Raw genomic sequence first — 16,801 nt, 5'->3', positions numbered from 1 at the left:
CTGTGACAGTGTATTGAAATGTTCTAATCACTGTTATTCACATTTACTCACAGTATCTCAAAGCAGTTAAAAATTGTGCCGTGTTTTAATATTTTCCGATGTAACTTTTTCCTATGAATTATGTTTAGCTCATCTCAGGCTTTATCCTTTATCTGAATACCTTGTGTATTATGAGTGTGTTAATGGAAAGTCATTAAACACAAGGAATGCAGTTCAACTCACATTTTATAATTATTTTCTGCAATTTTCATTGTATAGTTACTGTGCTCGGGGGGGACTTGTGATGGAGCAAATGCCATGGTATAAAAAAAAAATCCCATTGTAGTCTGCTTTAATGTGTGTCTTGTTACTGCTCTGAAGATCAGCTATACACGTGGCATGTATTATACTGAATGCATTGCTGCTATGACGTTTTTTATTATTCTTTCCGACTTTGTGTTGTGTTGAGACGGTTTGATTTTATGTATTTTTACCTAACTAATGTACTGTACCAATTAATGGTGTGTAATAATAGAGTAACATAAGCCAACAATTGCAAATTACAAAAAGATGGCAAGAATGTATTCCCTTGTTCAGTCTTGGCTGACAAGGTTTGTTGTAATTTTATTTTAAATATTGGCAAATGGATGTGTGGCAAATTTGATAAATGTGTAAATATTATCTATTTTTCTATATAATTTCCTGTCTCACCCTTCCAGTGTGTGGTCAGATCACTCAAGTCTTCTACTAGAGGTCTGGGAGACTGAGGGTGCAGTGTTCTCTGGACTGAGAATGATCTCTTTCTTGGGATTTGTAGGAGCCACGTCCAATCTAGGACCCTGGATGACAGGGTCTGTCACCCCTGTCACGACAGACAACCTTGGTGTTAACCTTCTATGTTGTCTCTATTTCTTCTTTAATTTTCTTATATTACTTTCATTGGATGTTTTCCTCACTTGGGATCAATTGTCCATTCCTATGTCCTTGCTGTACATCTTGGTCAAGTGGATCAATGCACTGTTCCATCTTGGTGTACATCTTAAGATCATCTATGTATAGGACTTAGGCTGATGGTAATTCAGCACCTGAATCTGAATCCCACGCCTACTCTTACTGATGAGCAGTTTGTACGGTGCATCTCCTTGATGTATACCACGCTTTATGGTGACCTGGTCTTCAGGATGGCTAGAAGTCACATTTTCTTATTGTTGATCCTGGCAACATGTAGGTTTGTCTATCTGGTCTTGGAATCTTGGGGGATGGTGCTATTTGTGAGTAGGTTGCTCTTTGAGCCTCTGGTGTTGCTCAGTCCCCTGAGCAGTGTTTATGTACATATGCTTGTTCACCTTGGTGGCTAGTATTCCTGACAGGAGCTTCCCTGTTGTGGACAGGTAGGTTATTGTTCTGTATTGGGTCTGGATGGTTGGATAAAAGCATATATATTTTTAATATATCAAATGCTCAACGTTTGGTGGTTAAAACATTTCTTTTATAACGAATTTATAACAAAGTTTTTAATGAGCATAAATAGTACCACTTCAGTAGTTTGCTCCTTGTCATCTGATGAAGGTATACTCCATGACATTTGATTTTCTGAGACAATTCCTCTGGGATCTTTTAAACAGTGTCTGATTGTCCTCAATAAAGCTGAATAAAAAACGAAATGAGATTTTAATAAGGCATCAACAGCAACCAATTGATGTACATTAATCCTTTAGTATATTAATGTAAAATCGTGTTCGGTCTGCTAAAAAATGCGTTGCATAATTAAAGACGCTTACAATGTGTTGGTGCTAGAGCGTTACGTTTTTGTCGTGTTTTATGAATGGGCTGTTCGTAGACGGACTTCAAAGCCCATAACTCTCTTCGTAGTGACGACGCCACCGCGCCACTTACGTCTGGCGCAAAGGTCTGTTTTGGAGAAGAACGGAAGATGGCGACCTCAAACAATCCGCGAAAATTTAGCGAGAAAATCGCTTTGCACAATCAAAAGCAGGCAGAGGAGACTGCGGCGTTTGAAGAAGTTATGAAAGATCTGAGCATTACTCGAGCCGCGCGGGTACGTGTCAAGTTTTTTCATGATGTTATGGCTGAGGTGCATCCCATGTTCATGCAGCTAGCCTACAGGACAGGCTCGCTAGCTGGTGGTAGCAGCTCTGGCTACACTATGAGAGCCATCATAAGCTGGAGACTAACATATGCGCGACTGAACGACCTTCCTGTCGATCTGCGTCCGCGATTCAACACGTAAAACGGAACCCTAACGATATGCGTCCTGTTCCGATAAACGTGCTTTGCCGGTAAGAGCAACGAATACAGAAATGTCAGGATGCAGAGAACCGCGAGCCACCTCGACAAAATGGGCTGGCTACAGATGTGATGCACATCTGCACCGATACTCCTAGCATGCGTTCTCGCACACTGACTGCTCATCATTGCTGTTTATTTTTATTCGTTAAAATTGTCCAACATTTTCACTCACTGTGTTGTAGTCTACTCACGTAGACAACCATTGTTCAATTGAAGCCGAACTTGTTTTCTTTTAGGTTACAGTTAAAACAGTAATGTAGGTTGCCATATCCTTCCTTGGCAAGGCCAATGTCTTAATCTGTTCTTTATCCTCGCCTAAATCGAGGAATGCTTTATTTGCGATTAGTCGTGTACGCCAGAGTGAGTGGCTGTAACACAGCCAAACCGTTAGCGTATGGTTTCCCGTTTCTGCCTGTAAGTTGAATCTAACAACTTCATAGACAGGCATTAATACTAATTTGATTTTCTAGTTATGCATCCGTTTTTTTTATATTTCACCACAATGGTATTTCAGTTAAGATTCATGCATTCATGCATTCATGCGGCCATTCACTCTGTCACTCATTCATGCACTTTTATTTTGCACAGCTGCAGTTACAGAAGACCCAGTATTTGCAGCTAGGCCAGAATCGTGGTCAGTGCTATGGAGGTTCACTGCCCAATGTCAATCAGATTGGAAATAGCAACATTGACCTGCCTTTTCAGGTGAGCTCTTAGAAACTATATCAGTTGAACTCTTTTTGTTTTGTCACTGTTTTTGTGGGTTGTGATTCTCTATGGATGAGATTTAGTTAACCCACTTATAACTGGAGAGATGTTCATGTTAGTCCATTCTGAGAACTGTTTCTGAGAACTGTGACCCCACACATATCAAAATAGTTTTGACTTGACTTAATTGGTAGTACAGTACTACACTGGTAAACCTAACCTAGAAAATAGTTTTAACTTAATTTATTTTATAGTGCAATCTGTAACACAACACAAATTTTACACATTGATTTAATTTAATCTGAGAAAACTACATCAGTTTAAGATCAGGCAAGTCAAAATGAAACTTTTGAAGTGTATTTTTTTAAACACTATTGCTCTACCACCATCTTCTAATTTATGCATTGCTGATCTCACTACATATTGACTACTTTTACATACAAAATTAACATGCAAATAATTCTATATAAGGATTATGCTTATTTTAAACATGTGTCTCTTCTCTCTTTCCTTATTCAAATTTAAGGCTCTATTGTTGTTTACGTCTCTCTCATCTATTACCTTTTATGGCAGCAACCTGTTTTAAAGGGCATTTTAATTGTTATATGCCATATAATTCATGCCAAAACCCCACCCACCGCTGGACCCGTGTAGGGGAGCTGTTTGCTTACGTCCCAGCTGTGACAGCCATTGGTTCTGAGCATCATGATAGATTAGATAAGTGCGGGTGTCATCACTACCTTTATCATTGCTTTTCATTTGTGACACATTAGCACAACAATGAACAGAAAGATCTGATGATCTCATTGCCTTTATGCTTGCACATCGCCAGTCCATCTTCGATTAGAAAAGCTGCACTTTTTTTTTTGTGTTTGTTTGTTTGTTTTTGTTTTATTGGCCAGATACACTTGCCACTGAAACGAATGGAAATCGAGGATGGTCATATTCAGTATTGATGAACCTGTAACCAGGCCGCCTGGTCAGATAGACTCCATAAACTTATCAGACTTCTTTGCAGACTACTGTTTTGGACACCAGCCGAACGAGCCGGCACCACGGCTTAGTGGACCGCGTGTATCGTGATAGGAACCGGATCACATCCCCACATCGCCGGCCTCTGTCTGTGGACAAACACGGGCGTCAGATATCCTTTTCATAATGCTGAAGTCACACTTAATCTCTTCCTTGAGTCCATTTTAGGGTGCTGGGATGGATTTCTGAACAGCACATGTTAGCCTCAGAACTGCATTTTACATGTTTTGGGATTAATGTATACTGTCTTAAATTTCTTCTAGATCTGAATGCTAGAACCATCAGACCTGTTTGTTTACTTATTTGTTTCTTTCTTTGTTTATTAATATTCATTGAGGTTTAAGTCTTCAGTCTAATAAATTTTAAGTTAATAATAATAATATGAAATTATTATTATTATTATTATTATTATTATTATTATTATTATTATTATCTATGTATATATCAGTTGATTAAATAATGGTATTGCCTTAAATTCTGTAATTGCAGCATTGGAAATGTAATAGCACATCTGGGCAGCACTATTTACTCAATAACTAAAGAGGTCAGGGTTATTTAGTCTACATATCAGTACTAGAAATAATAAACATAAAAACAAATGAGGGCAAGACAAATTGATCCACTATAAATTAAGTTTTTTTACAGGCATTACAGAAGGAGCTAACCTAGCCACCTTACCAAAGACATTCTCTCCTGGAGAGTGAAACGAATTGCTTGTTAATTGCCCAAATTTCCTGTCATTTCCCAACATTTAATGTATCTGTGCTGTATTTTTACATAATAGTAAAATACTTAATAATAATAACAGTGCCCGCTATATTGTGCATTTTCTTATATTTTAGTTGGTCTGGGGCACACCATTGTGTTTGATACGTCGGAGTTTAATGGCTACATATTGCTATTGACATCGGTACCCTGAAATAAATAGAGGTTATGTCAGACAGACGATCAGGTGCTTGGAACACCATGGATGGATGCGGTGTTGTGCAGCTTTGTCCTTAACATAGAGAAATACATTGACAGTTGTCCTTATGGCTCTGTTTATCTTTCACCTCCCCCTGACACCAGCTGGAGGAGGTAAGCTTCCCACTGCATTAGAAGTTACCCAGTGTATAACTTCAATAGAGCCCACCCCCAACAATGTCACACTTTCACTACGGTCATGCGTCCATTGCAGGACTAATTCAGACTCCGCCTTGCATCAGAGTGCCATGAATCCTGCTCCACAGGACTCTTTTGTGGGAGGCTCCCAGGAATTGCAGCCAAAGCGAGGTAATGGGAGCGGTGGTCCAGCTTTATTGCTTGTCTGGCACCCCAGATAGAGGAAACCCAGTTCTGACTTTCTTCCTTTTTTCTAGTCCTGTTGCTCACCCCCCCTGACACAGAGGAACCTGAAGGAGAAATGGAAAAAGATGACCAGAAGGCATCACTACGTCCCAAATCCCATGACGTTCCAGGGATTAAGTAAGCATATGCTATACTGTTTATTATTACTTTTCAGTCATTTCTAGATTATCACATTATAGTTTTGGGTTATTTTGATCCAGCAGCAGAAGGTTATTGGCCTTATATTGTGGAATAACTACTTAGGGATAGTTAATATGCTTAAGCTCAAAAAAAGGCTGGATGTTTCAGTTCACTCTGAGCACTTTTCACGATTCTACTTTTTCACATTTCTGTTCTTTCACGTTCCACTTTTGCAGCATTTTCCCATCGCCCGACCAAGAGGTGACCACCTCCTTGATGCCGGCCGCGCACAACACAGGGGGCTCCCTGCCCGACCTCACCAACATCCAGTTCCCCCCTCCGCTGCCAACACCACTAGACCCAGACGACCCAGTGGCCTTCCCCACCGCCAGCGCCTCGGGCAGTGCGGGTAACCTGAGCACCAACCTCACCCACCTGGGCATCAGCACCGCCGGCCACATGCCTGCCTCTCCCCCGGCACTGAGTGGGCCGACCCAACACGCACCGCCTACCCTCGCACTGAGCATCGACGCCCAGCAGGCACAGACGGCGTGCCCTCAGCAGCTGTCCCCAACCCTCTCTCCCACCCTCTCGTCTCAGATGCCCATCACTCAGGTGAGGTCAGAGTCTCTCAGGGGTGGGGCTGTGGTAATAAGAATTGTTCTGGATGCATGATAATAAGGTTGTTGTCTGACCTAGACTATTTATTAATGGCTTCTAAATAGCCCGCATTTCATTTTTGTATTTATTTGAAATGATACAGAAGATGAATATCATTTTTAGCAGAATTAATACAACCCTTTGATATTTGTGATATTTGAAACCACAGCAAACACAGCTACACGCGGTAATTGTTGGTACATCATGTGGTGTGGGTTGTTACAATGGCTGAATGTCGTTCCTAGTTTAAGGGGATTGTAGAAGCCCAGTGACGTCAGGAATTTAACCCAGCGGCAACGCATCTAATTTTTTTCATAATTATTATTAGTAAAATCATATTACTGCACTAGCAGATCATTTTGCTTCCTTGCCTGAGGCTGCACACTTGTAAGGGAAAATTTGTCAGGCCTCAGCGGGCACCGGTTCTGCCAGGCATTTTAAAGGATAGGGCATGTCCTAGGAGGGAGCTTTCCTTCTTTTCCTCCCTGCAACGGTCTCCTTGGCCTGCCTGTCCCTCAGCCGATCACAGTGGACGGCATGTCCCTGGAGCAGCAGCTGTCACAGTACTCCCTCCTCAGTCTGCTGAGCGACCTGCAGAAGCAGCAGCAGACCCTACCGCAGAGCATCCGCCTTATCCAGCTGCCGCCACTCGCCGTAACCTCCGGCGCGACCCCCGCCTCCCTCACCAGCCAGTCTCCGACGGCCACCAGCGCACCCGTCAGCTCGGTGAGTGCCGCCCGACACTCCTCGTCACCCGCCGCGGCTGACTTCGTGCTGCTAATTCGGTCGCTCCTTCGGCACGAAAGGGATGACGATTGCATCCATCCATGGGGTGGGGGGGGGTGTTTTGCTTTGTTTTCCCCACTTTCTGAACGCATGTAATGTTCCCATGAGTGCTCCAGAGGAGCTAAGAGCACGCCAGGGTCAGCCTCAACCGATGCGGGGAGTGGGCAGCGCACCTCTGGACACCGGCCCTGCTTTGGGGGCGCGCCCACACTTGGACGCTGTGTTGTCATTCTGAAAGGCCTCTTCCTTCCAGCAGTATCGCAGTCAGACTGGGTCTCCGGCCAACCAGTCTCCGACCTCCCCCGTCTCCAACCAGGGCTTCTCGCCTGGAGGCTCGCCGCAAGTAAGGGCGGACCCCACCCTGCTTACCCCGCCATCCCGCTGCCTGTTCTGCTTTGGCCGCTCATTGCTACCCCTGCATCCGTGTCCTCCCTTCTCCGCCTTGCTCCATCAGAATTCCCACCCCTGCGTTCATTGCGTGGATGACGCTGTGGTTTGTTTTTATGAGTACCATTTATTGTGTCTTCAGCCACCACTGCACAATAGCTGAAATGAACGGGTGGGCTTTAAAACGACACCGTGTTGTGTTTGTAGATGTGTGTTGTATGGTTCTGGACGATGGTTCTGTGGGTAGAAGTTAGCAGCACACCAGACAGCCTGCCTAAAGTCAGGGATGTGGGAATGTTTAGTATGGCAGTTTGCAAATGACAAGGTCTGCTGCCATAACTGTACACTCCAGTTGAGACCAAAGCATTGGCTTTTCATTTTTCTGTGATGATTTGCAGTCCCATCCTGTCTAGTCTGTGTTTGCTGCAATAATAGATTTAAGAACTAAGTCCTCTAACTCCACGCAGTTCCGATGTCTACGTCCCAGAAAACGATGAGGGTGGAATTGGGTTGGGAGACCAGCAGATTTAGGGGACTTGACGTTAGCCAGTATCAAACTAACTTTTTTTTTTTTTTTAACCTCAGTAGCATGTTGTTTATCCCTGTCTGTTTGCCTGAACAAACCTTAGTGAATGTGTTGGAAGTGCAGAATCATGCAGCTTGCAGTATGTTTGGTTCCTTTTGCCTGCTGCTGTGCTTTCTGTCCTGTGATGCACATGACTTCTTTGATGTCATGCCTCTGTGGAGTTGTCTTGGTTACATGTGGTAGCAGGATGTTAACAGTAGAATGTAGAATTCTAAAGTCTATAAGGACTGTTACTAATGCCCTTGCATCATAATAGGTGTAGTTTGCCACCTGAGATCATTACATATACTTAGAGGCATAATAATATAGTTATGCATGCAGCATAACAATGACATGTGTACATTTTAAGTATGTTATTTTTGAAAGCATTACCCACTGAGGTTGCAGTTAAAGGAATGACATTGTGCGTCCCTCTATAGCCATTCGTCTTTCATTCAGTTAGCAGAAAATTTGTTCTCATTAATTAAAATTAAAACTGTAGTAATGCTCACTGTTCATTTTAATAACACTTGGAACCATTTCGCATATGGAATGACCTCAGATAAGCCTAATTAAGAGTAGCCATAAAGAAGAGTACTTACTTGTTTGCCTTTGAGGGTCATTCCATATGATCCGTTAGTTGGCCTTGTTTTGTATACCTTCTGTTGCTTAGCTAAGTGCTTTGCTTTCGTTGGTTTATAAATATGTCTGGGACAGTCAAGTGTCAACTTATGATTGGTGACTTTACCTATAACTTGTCATGTTGAAATGTACTTAAAGTACTACAGTAGGGTCCATAAATATGAGTCCACTGAAGACATTTTCAGATTTCATCATTTGTCAAAAACTAAATGAATGGGTTACTGAAAACCTTTTGTTTTCTAAGAGAAATGTACAAAATCCAAGTGTATCCAAATATATCCTGTTCAAACCTTTTCCTTGGTATTTTAAATCAAAAGGGATTTTAACATGGTGTGAGGTTAACAGTGATCATCTACTACTAATGCCTGACACTGACTCAGTTAGCTAGTCTGTGTGTTATCACCCCAGCTGTTAGTACTTTTTATTTTGAAGGACTTCTGCTAAATTGTTCCCATTATTCCCAGACATAGGTTCCCAGAAACTATTATTCTGTCACAGTGTCAATCAGCAGTGAACTATCAAGTAATTTGAGGTCTAGTTGTTATAACTATCCCACAAAATTACAGCTAAATTATAGTGGATTCAGACTTTGGACCCTACTGTATTTATCTAGAAATATCCTGAGAAAGGCTGACACCTAAAAGTATTACTATTAATTATGAAAAATTTAATCTCGAAAGTATGAGATGTGTGCAGTAAGTGTAAGATTAAAGGTGCGCTGGTTAACATTTTCCCTGGATTTTGTTGGGTCTGCTGTTTTTGTTATCAGTGTTAGCTTGGCCCTCTTTTGATTTAAGGTTTAATCCCACATGCTGAGTCTTTCCTATTTGGTTAATATCCAGTACATACAGTACATTTGACTTTTTTCTTATTTTTTAATGAATTTGACCAGAATTTCACTTGCCTATGACTTTCAAAAAGTTGCTATATAAATAAAATATAAAGACTTAAAAGTTAAATCACTTTTATTATGTTTACATCATACTGAAGTTGGATCATTTATTGTATTTCAGTCAAAAAGTCCCTAAGGCAATCTTAACTACTGCACCTTTAATGTTGAGTGTCAAGTAAGATAGCTACATCATGCATTGCCTATAATCGCTGGCCCAGTGCAATCAATACAGTGCTTTTTAGTCCCATTTTGTGGTGTAGGACCATATTTTGTGTTTTGTACTCAGGAAATGCAAGATGAATCTTTTAAAATCTACCTCTAAATAGAGCTTTTTATCTTTCTTCCTCGTTATTTCGCATTGTTCTCACCTGAATGAAGCAAATAATTTTGTTGACCCTTAACTGTTGTTTACATTTGGCAAATGTCTGAAGTCAGAGCTGTGTGTTTTAATAACGTTATGCCACGTCGCTTTCGAGATTGTGTCGCTGCTTTTTAACAGATGTTCTCAGATCCTTTGCGTGGATGTCTTGTGTTAGACATTCCCGCGTATGTCAGTGTCTCGCACATATTTGTCCTGCTGTTTGCAAAAACATTTGAAAGGACAGCTATCGTACCGGTCTGTGTGGAGTAAGTCAAGGCCTCTCTCGCTGTGTTTGCAGCACATTCCCGTGGTGGGCAGCATCTTTGGGGATGCGTTTTATGAGCACCAGCTGGCATCCAGACAGACCAACGCTCTGTCCCATCAGGTCAGTACTGTATGCTTCTGAAGCAAATCTTTGGACCCTTTCTCAAGGCTCTCCCTAGGTGACCTGAGAGCTTTTTTGCTTTTCTGCAGATGTTCAGCCCTGTCTAGTATTCCAGAGGGTTATTGCACTATTGTGGAGTTGGCCTGTTTTAATATAGCATTCATAAATTTTGATACATACTAATATCTTCATTACAATGCCATTTGTTATTCCCTAGCTTGAGCAATTCAACATGAACATGATCGAGAACCCAAGCAGTTCTAACAGCCATTACAATCAGTGCTCCACACTCAACTACACGCAGGCAGCGATGATGGGTCTGACTGGAAGCCACGGCAACTTGCAGGACACCCAGCAACTAGGCTACAGTAACCATGGCAACATTCCTAACATTATTCTCACAGGTATATGTTTTTCTATGATCTTCTCCTGTATGTCCTTCCAGGGACTTGGGCATGTTGTTGGCCACACTGTTTACATTCTTATGCAGTTCGCACAGTTTGGGTTTGAGTAATTTCTGTCTTTTATATATTCTTTTTGTTTTGTTTTGTTTTGTTTTGGTTTGGTTTGGTTTGGTTTGGTTTGGTTTGGTTTGAATGACGAATGTTAGTGACCGGTGAGTCCCCGCCCAGCCTCTCCAAGGAGCTGAGCAGCTCACTGGCGGGCGTGGGCGACGTCAGTTTCGATGCTGACTCACAGTTCCCACTGGACGAGCTGAAGATTGACCCGCTGACCCTCGATGGACTGCACATGCTCAATGACCCGGACATAGTGCTCGCCGACTCGGCCACCGAGGACACATTCCGCATGGACCGGCTGTGACCGGGCTCTACAAGGACCCGCCCCCGCCCCGCCCCTAAAGAGGAGGAGGTCGGAGAGAGCGCTTTGTTGTGCAGCTGCATGGCCACCCAGTTCATTGTCCAGTCCGCGGACCCTGCCCCCCACCGCCTCCCCCTGTACGGCACCTTCAATAGCATGCTGCCAAAGCCGTCCAGGGGAGGCAGGAGCTCAAGCGCAGAGGTGGAGTGGCATCGCTAGGTTGTGAGGCGGTTAGTTCAAGACCGCATCCTTTGTACAAGTGTGCGCTATACCCCTCTTTAGGCCTATATATTGATTTTGCTTTATTTATTTTAGGTTTTTCTGTTTTGTTTTGTTTGTTATACTCTTATTTGTCTTGTTAGTGTCATTTGTGTTTAAGTTTTTTGTTCTGTTTTTCAAGAAAAGAAAGTCGTGTGATGTGGTTATATTGAACCTTACTGAACCTAAATATTGAACCTCTTTGATGCCCCTTTTTCCAAAAGACTCACCTTTATTTTTGCATACCAGAATTCAGAATTTCTTTGTGTTTATTTATTTATGTATGTTTCATGTGTTTCATCTTCATATATTTAGCATATTATGTGAACTGCCAAATTTCTTTGTCAGTCTGTTCTTTTTTTTTTTTTTTTGTTATGTAATGCCATGTGGTTTTTTTTATTGTTCATTTGAGTGTGGTTGTTGATAGGAGTGTGTGTGTCTTGGTGTGCGGTTTGGGTGTTTTTTGTGTTGAAGTTTCTGTATATTTAGATTTTTTTTTATTATTTATTGAACCTTTTATTTAATACTAAGGAGTACTACTCCCCCCTGTACTACTGTTATGCGTATAAGAGAGCATCGCTTACTATTGTATATACTTTATGACTGTAAAAATAACCATAACACTTGGAACCCTCCACAAAACATTTTAATTTCTCTCATATAAACCTAAACCACAAGGTGACGGTCCATGTGCTGGCATTATTGTTTTTGCATGTTTGTCGGTGAATTCACAGATTGAATTGCTGGTCACAGCACCTTGCCCATCTTTTTGGTATCGGTGTTGTAAAAGTGTCTGTAGAAGTTACGAGTCTCTGCGCGTTCCTTGTCAACAAGGTTGCTTGTTTAGTTGCAAGTTGAAGACGTTCATGCGGCCGTTGACTCCTGATTTGTGTTAAAATGGCTGTCATCATGCAGGGCCAGAACGGTTAAAGGGAAGCTTCAGAAAGCTGCTGAACTCATCACTGTGAGCTGACCTGATTTTGCCTTATGAACAAAAATAAAATGCTGTATTTAAGATGTCGGCGTGACGTCGAGTTTCCTACTCGTCCCATTAATGTTTATTCTCGTATCCGAAAAGATTTCCGACCATGCACAGTTGGTGGCGGTGTTCTGTTTTTATAAATGCATTTTTTTCAATTAAGTACTGTATGACGTGTAGGTCAAATGTCAAAGTGAAGTGGAGGATCTGTTGTAAGGTCAGACGTCAGGCGTCTGAGCTGCTACGGGAGTGGGGAGGGTACTGCTCCTTATTTTTGGTGGTGTTTACACAATTGTTGTTCTTGTCAATCATATATATGTATATGTTTGTGTATTTGTTTTAGTCTTGTCTGACGTTCTTTGATATCTTATGTGTTGTGTCCCAAATGCAAATTTTTAAGGAATCACATCTTTATATTTATGTACACTATGAAATTACAAGAAAAAATACTGTTATTCACTGTTTGATGCCATATGAAATCATGGCATAATTCAGCATTATAATTCTGCTTTTGGCAGCCTGGAAATTAAAGCACTTGGTCACTGCACAAAAATGCATTGGTACCAAATCTTTAGTGGCAAATGACAAGTATGCCATTAATTGTTTGTGAACAATAATATTGACAGTATTGTTTACAAAAAATATCATGGCTCTAGGGTCAGTTCAATTTGACCTTTTGGAAAGTTTATTTTATCTATACAGTATATATTTTTGTTTTAGCAAAAGAATGGTTATATCAGTTTTAATTAAATTTATCCAAGAGTCTTGGTCTTGCCTTTGCTGTATACCAAGCAGTTCATATGTAATTGGACAGTCACAAAATGTTTGTCTTGGCTCTACGGTCCATTGGGTTTAAAGTGATACAATGACTATGAGATTAAAGTGCAGAATATCATCACTGTTTTAAGAATATTTACGGTTATAGTTGTTGAACCATATTTACATCCATTTTTTAATAGAATACACCTGCTACCCACTCCCGCTTACATTTGATTAGACTATTGGACAAATTAAGAATTATAGCAAAATTGTCACCAGCAGTATTTGTTTGCAAAATAGTTTGCAGTCGATATAGTTTGCATCCCATATAAATCACGAGACACTCAGGATCCTCCCTGGTGATGGTTTGCCATAACTTTAATTCAGCCAGTTCAGTTTCTGCTTTTTTCAGAGGCTTTCTGCCTTCAGAAGTTAATAAGTAAAATGCATGCATGGGTTCAGGTTATTCGCTTGGCCAAGTGATATCGTATTTTTGCTAAATCCCTTGTCTGGAGTTTTTCAGGACCATCATCTTGTGGCAAGCTAAAGTACTAACCACAGCATTGAGGCATAGAGGGATCTAAGCAGTTAAGATGCTTCTGGACATTTCAGAATTCATGCCGTTGCTAGCCAGAAGCCCCATTGCCAACAAAGATGAGTGAACTGGTTCCACTATCAGCAGTTCACAGAGAGGGACTGTCCCTTTTCACTTTTTAGTAAACTGTAAGCAGAACTTTTTACTCTCAAGGCTAATGGGAGATTTTGTACCTTCTTGTGTATCCTCTGAGGTTGTGGTGGTGTGTTATTCTGTATATTATAGTCTTTAAGCTATTTACTATATCATAGATAGTGTTCCTGATCTGTTGAGAGAATTTTCCTCATGATTGAAAGGATTCTTGACTTGTTCAGTTACTGGTCTTCCATGTTCTACCATAATATTGGTTCTTGCTATTGTACTTCATCTGGTTGTTTTTTAGTCTCATGATAGCCTGCTTAGTGTTACCAAAATGTTTGGTCTTTATGTGTAGCAAAAACATCAAGAGACTAGAATGACATGCTACATTTAGAATGCTTATTTTCTTAGCTCTCTTATCCATAAAGTAATAATGACACAGAGCTGCCCAAAACACAGCTGACCAGCAAATAGTCTCATTACTTCTGTTTGTCTGAAATAGTGGTGATTACTTTATAGTTCTCCAAGTATATCTATAAATAGCCTTGGGTTAAAGCTGACAAAATGCACTTTAATCACATGGTCCTTGGATTCAGTTCAGATCCAATATCCTGGAGTACAGAGCTAAAGTAAGCAAGTATTTTGCCTCCATCCAATTACTTACAGACTGCATTATATTTGGTCTTCAATGTGAAGCCAGTTGTGTTACAAATCTTTGTAAGGGTTATGACTTTAAAAAACAAATTGTGAAATGTGAACTGTACAGATGTGTGATTCCTATGCAAACAAGAGAAATCTATCAATTTAGAAATTCAAATATATCTTGTCAAACTATGTGAAATGGTTTATATATTGTAGCTGTAAAGCTTTTAAAATAGCAGTGCACAGATGATGTAGTTGGTTTATTAGGCATTTTAAACAGGTCATACAAAAACCACTACTAGAATCTAAGACAAGCAGCAGTTTACAGTGTGCAGTGTTACAGACAAGGCCACGTTTAAACTGAATTGTGATACAAACTCTTTAAGATTTTCTTTGCCCTCAAACCATTCATAATCATCTTCTTTTAAAAAAAAGTGTCGGGTTCTGTTTTCTTTTTTGAAGTGTATTATTCCAATGCTTTCTGCTCAAATACTTGTATGGTAAATACTGTACATAGAGCTTATCACTAGGCTATGATGACTGCATGTCAAAAACAAATGGATCTTCAGTGAGGGGCCTTTCTAAGACTGGCTGATTTCATTATATTAAAAAAATGTGCTGCACATGATACACTATGGACTCTTCAGCCAGATGCAGTGCATGCTTTGATCAAAACAGTGTGGTTTCATTTGATTGAATATCACTCACATTTACATACTTGGTGGTAGATCACCTCTGAAAGTACAGTGTATGGGGCTCCATATGAGATGTTGTGCATCACACCAAATGACCTATTGCTTGACCAAAGCAGTTATGTTCTTTTATTTTTTCATATTGTAACTGCTAATTTACCCTAATAGTTGTTTTTGGGTTTTTTTAATAACTAATTTTTTTTATTGTATTTTTGTGTGTGATTTTTTTTTCTTTGGCATGGGTTTCGTTTTTTATTGTCATGATTGTAGCAAGCTTGATCTTCTTCTTCATCAGTTGAAACTCTTGTCAGCACTGATGCTCAGCTTAGCTCCTGCATCTTGAGTTGTTCAACATCCCAAATCCTTATCATAATCACTGATATATATCACAACGAGTCACTGATATATATGGCAGCTTATGTGCTACTGTATGTGTGTGTGTGTGTGTGTGTGTGTGTGTGTGCGTCTCTCTTTTTGTATCTTTTCTTAGTGTGTTGCTTCGCTCTTTTTCCAGTGGCTATATGGCATTAAATTTGGACTGTTTTACCCTCTGAGAACACTGACTGTTTAGCTCTATAGATTTTATCATGTTTTTTTTTTTTCTTTAAGGATGGCTAGTCCCTGTAATCAAGGCTATTTTTTCTTAATGTGAAATTCTTCTGGGTGAATTCTCCACTGTTTTGCACTGATAACGTTGAGGGATAATACTTTTTGGAGCAAATATGTAACTTCTCAATGCAAACTTTAAAAAAAAAAAGGGCTCGGTCTTTGTGCTCTGTTGTATAAAATTGGGAGATGCAGCCAGAATGTATGTTGTTTTTTTGTTTTTTTTTTGTCCATAGTTCTACAGTAGTTTTCCTCATGCATGGTATTAGCAGTTCAACAGGCCATTCTGGGCTGTTTATGGAATTGTTTCCGATCTCAGCAGCAGTTTCTTTATGAATGCAAAGCCCCTTTAAAGGAGCCTCCTTCAACTTCCCCAAAAAGCCTTAAAAGGACTGCTGAGCAGTTGCTATGGTTCTCATGTATCTGCCAACTTTCCACCATTATGATAAATTAATGAGGAAGTGGTTCTCTTATACCAGAATATTTGTTGGTAAATCTTTAGAGTAATAGAGCGTAGCCTATAAAAAATAGATACAGTATATACGATCTGCCAAATGTAAGTGCCATCTGCATTGATTTACTATTTAAAGATTTTGATTTAGTAAAAAAAAAAAAAAAAAACTGCTTGTGAGAAAGTTAGATAAAGGATTTGCTTAAACCCTGCAGTCACTCAGATCAGAAACAGTGCTGTTTATATGCATTTTAAGTACTTGTGACGAGATGGAAAGCCATTGTCGGCTGGCACTTTTTACCTGCTGCGTATGGCCGAACATTTTCAACAGTGTTTTCGAAAGGCGACATTATTCACAGATGTAGAACTCTCATGTAACTGTATAGATTTTCTGATGTGCTCCATATGTTTGTGGAAATGGGTTGTGGAAGGCCACGTTCTCTTTGTACATAGTCTCAGTGACCGTTTCATGGGTGTTTTCCGTTCCAAAAGTTAAATGCTAAATGTGGATGTGCATGATGTCTCGGCTACATATATCAGATCCTTCTTATTACATCCTTTATATTTTGTAATCTGTATTTCTGTACGTGTTTTTAAAATATATACATTTAAACTGCCTTGTTTGTGATTTCAGTGCCAAAATATCAAGTCTCATCACTCTTAAGTAATTTAAGTAATATGCACATGACTTGTTTGCTGTCACCTACAAGAAATATGAGGTATGAGTTGCTGGATTATCTCATTTTAC

At 40.3% G+C, this 16,801-nt stretch overlaps 1 protein-coding gene across 3 annotated transcripts; it reads left to right on the top strand.

Annotated features, from left to right (window-relative positions):
* The first annotated feature begins 1,804 nt into the window (after positions 1 to 1,804).
* crtc1b (CREB regulated transcription coactivator 1b) lies at positions 1,805 to 16,670 on the top strand. Of its 3 annotated transcripts, none has more exons than XM_027017394.2 (12): positions 1,805 to 2,038; positions 2,878 to 2,994; positions 4,016 to 4,141; positions 5,045 to 5,106; positions 5,207 to 5,301; positions 5,388 to 5,493; positions 5,733 to 6,111; positions 6,676 to 6,882; positions 7,199 to 7,285; positions 10,088 to 10,174; positions 10,392 to 10,578; positions 10,785 to 16,670. In XM_027017394.2, exons 1-12 carry the CDS (start codon positions 1,913 to 1,915, stop codon positions 10,994 to 10,996), a joined length of 1,791 nt encoding a protein of 596 aa, XP_026873195.1. In that variant the 5' UTR covers positions 1,805 to 1,912; the 3' UTR covers positions 10,997 to 16,670. The 3 variants fall into 3 exon arrangements, with proteins under 3 accessions (XP_026873195.1, XP_026873194.1, XP_026873196.1); XM_027017393.2 differs by having other exon boundaries at positions 7,196 to 7,285; XM_027017395.2 differs by lacking the exon at positions 7,199 to 7,285.
* Positions 16,671 to 16,801: the final 131 nt, after the last annotated feature.

The sequence above is a fragment of the Electrophorus electricus genome, chromosome 26 (assembly GCF_013358815.1).
Source record: "Electrophorus electricus isolate fEleEle1 chromosome 26, fEleEle1.pri, whole genome shotgun sequence".
NCBI classification, from domain to species: domain Eukaryota; kingdom Metazoa; phylum Chordata; class Actinopteri; order Gymnotiformes; family Gymnotidae; genus Electrophorus; species Electrophorus electricus.
The sequence above is the reverse complement of the archived record's forward strand: the minus strand, read 5'-3'. Positions and strand labels throughout refer to the sequence as shown.

Excerpts from the sequence above, each read along its gene's own strand:
- crtc1b (XM_027017393.2), top strand. The coding sequence starts at position 1,913 with ATGGCGACCTCAAACAATCCGCGAAAATTTAGCGAGAAAATCGCTTTG. Across the intron at positions 4,142-5,044 it reads TGGACAAACACGGGCGTCAG|ATTGACAGTTGTCCTTATGG; the intron begins ATATCCTTTTCA and ends ATAGAGAAATAC. Across the intron at positions 6,112-6,675 it reads CTCAGATGCCCATCACTCAG|CCGATCACAGTGGACGGCAT; the intron begins GTGAGGTCAGAG and ends CCTGTCCCTCAG.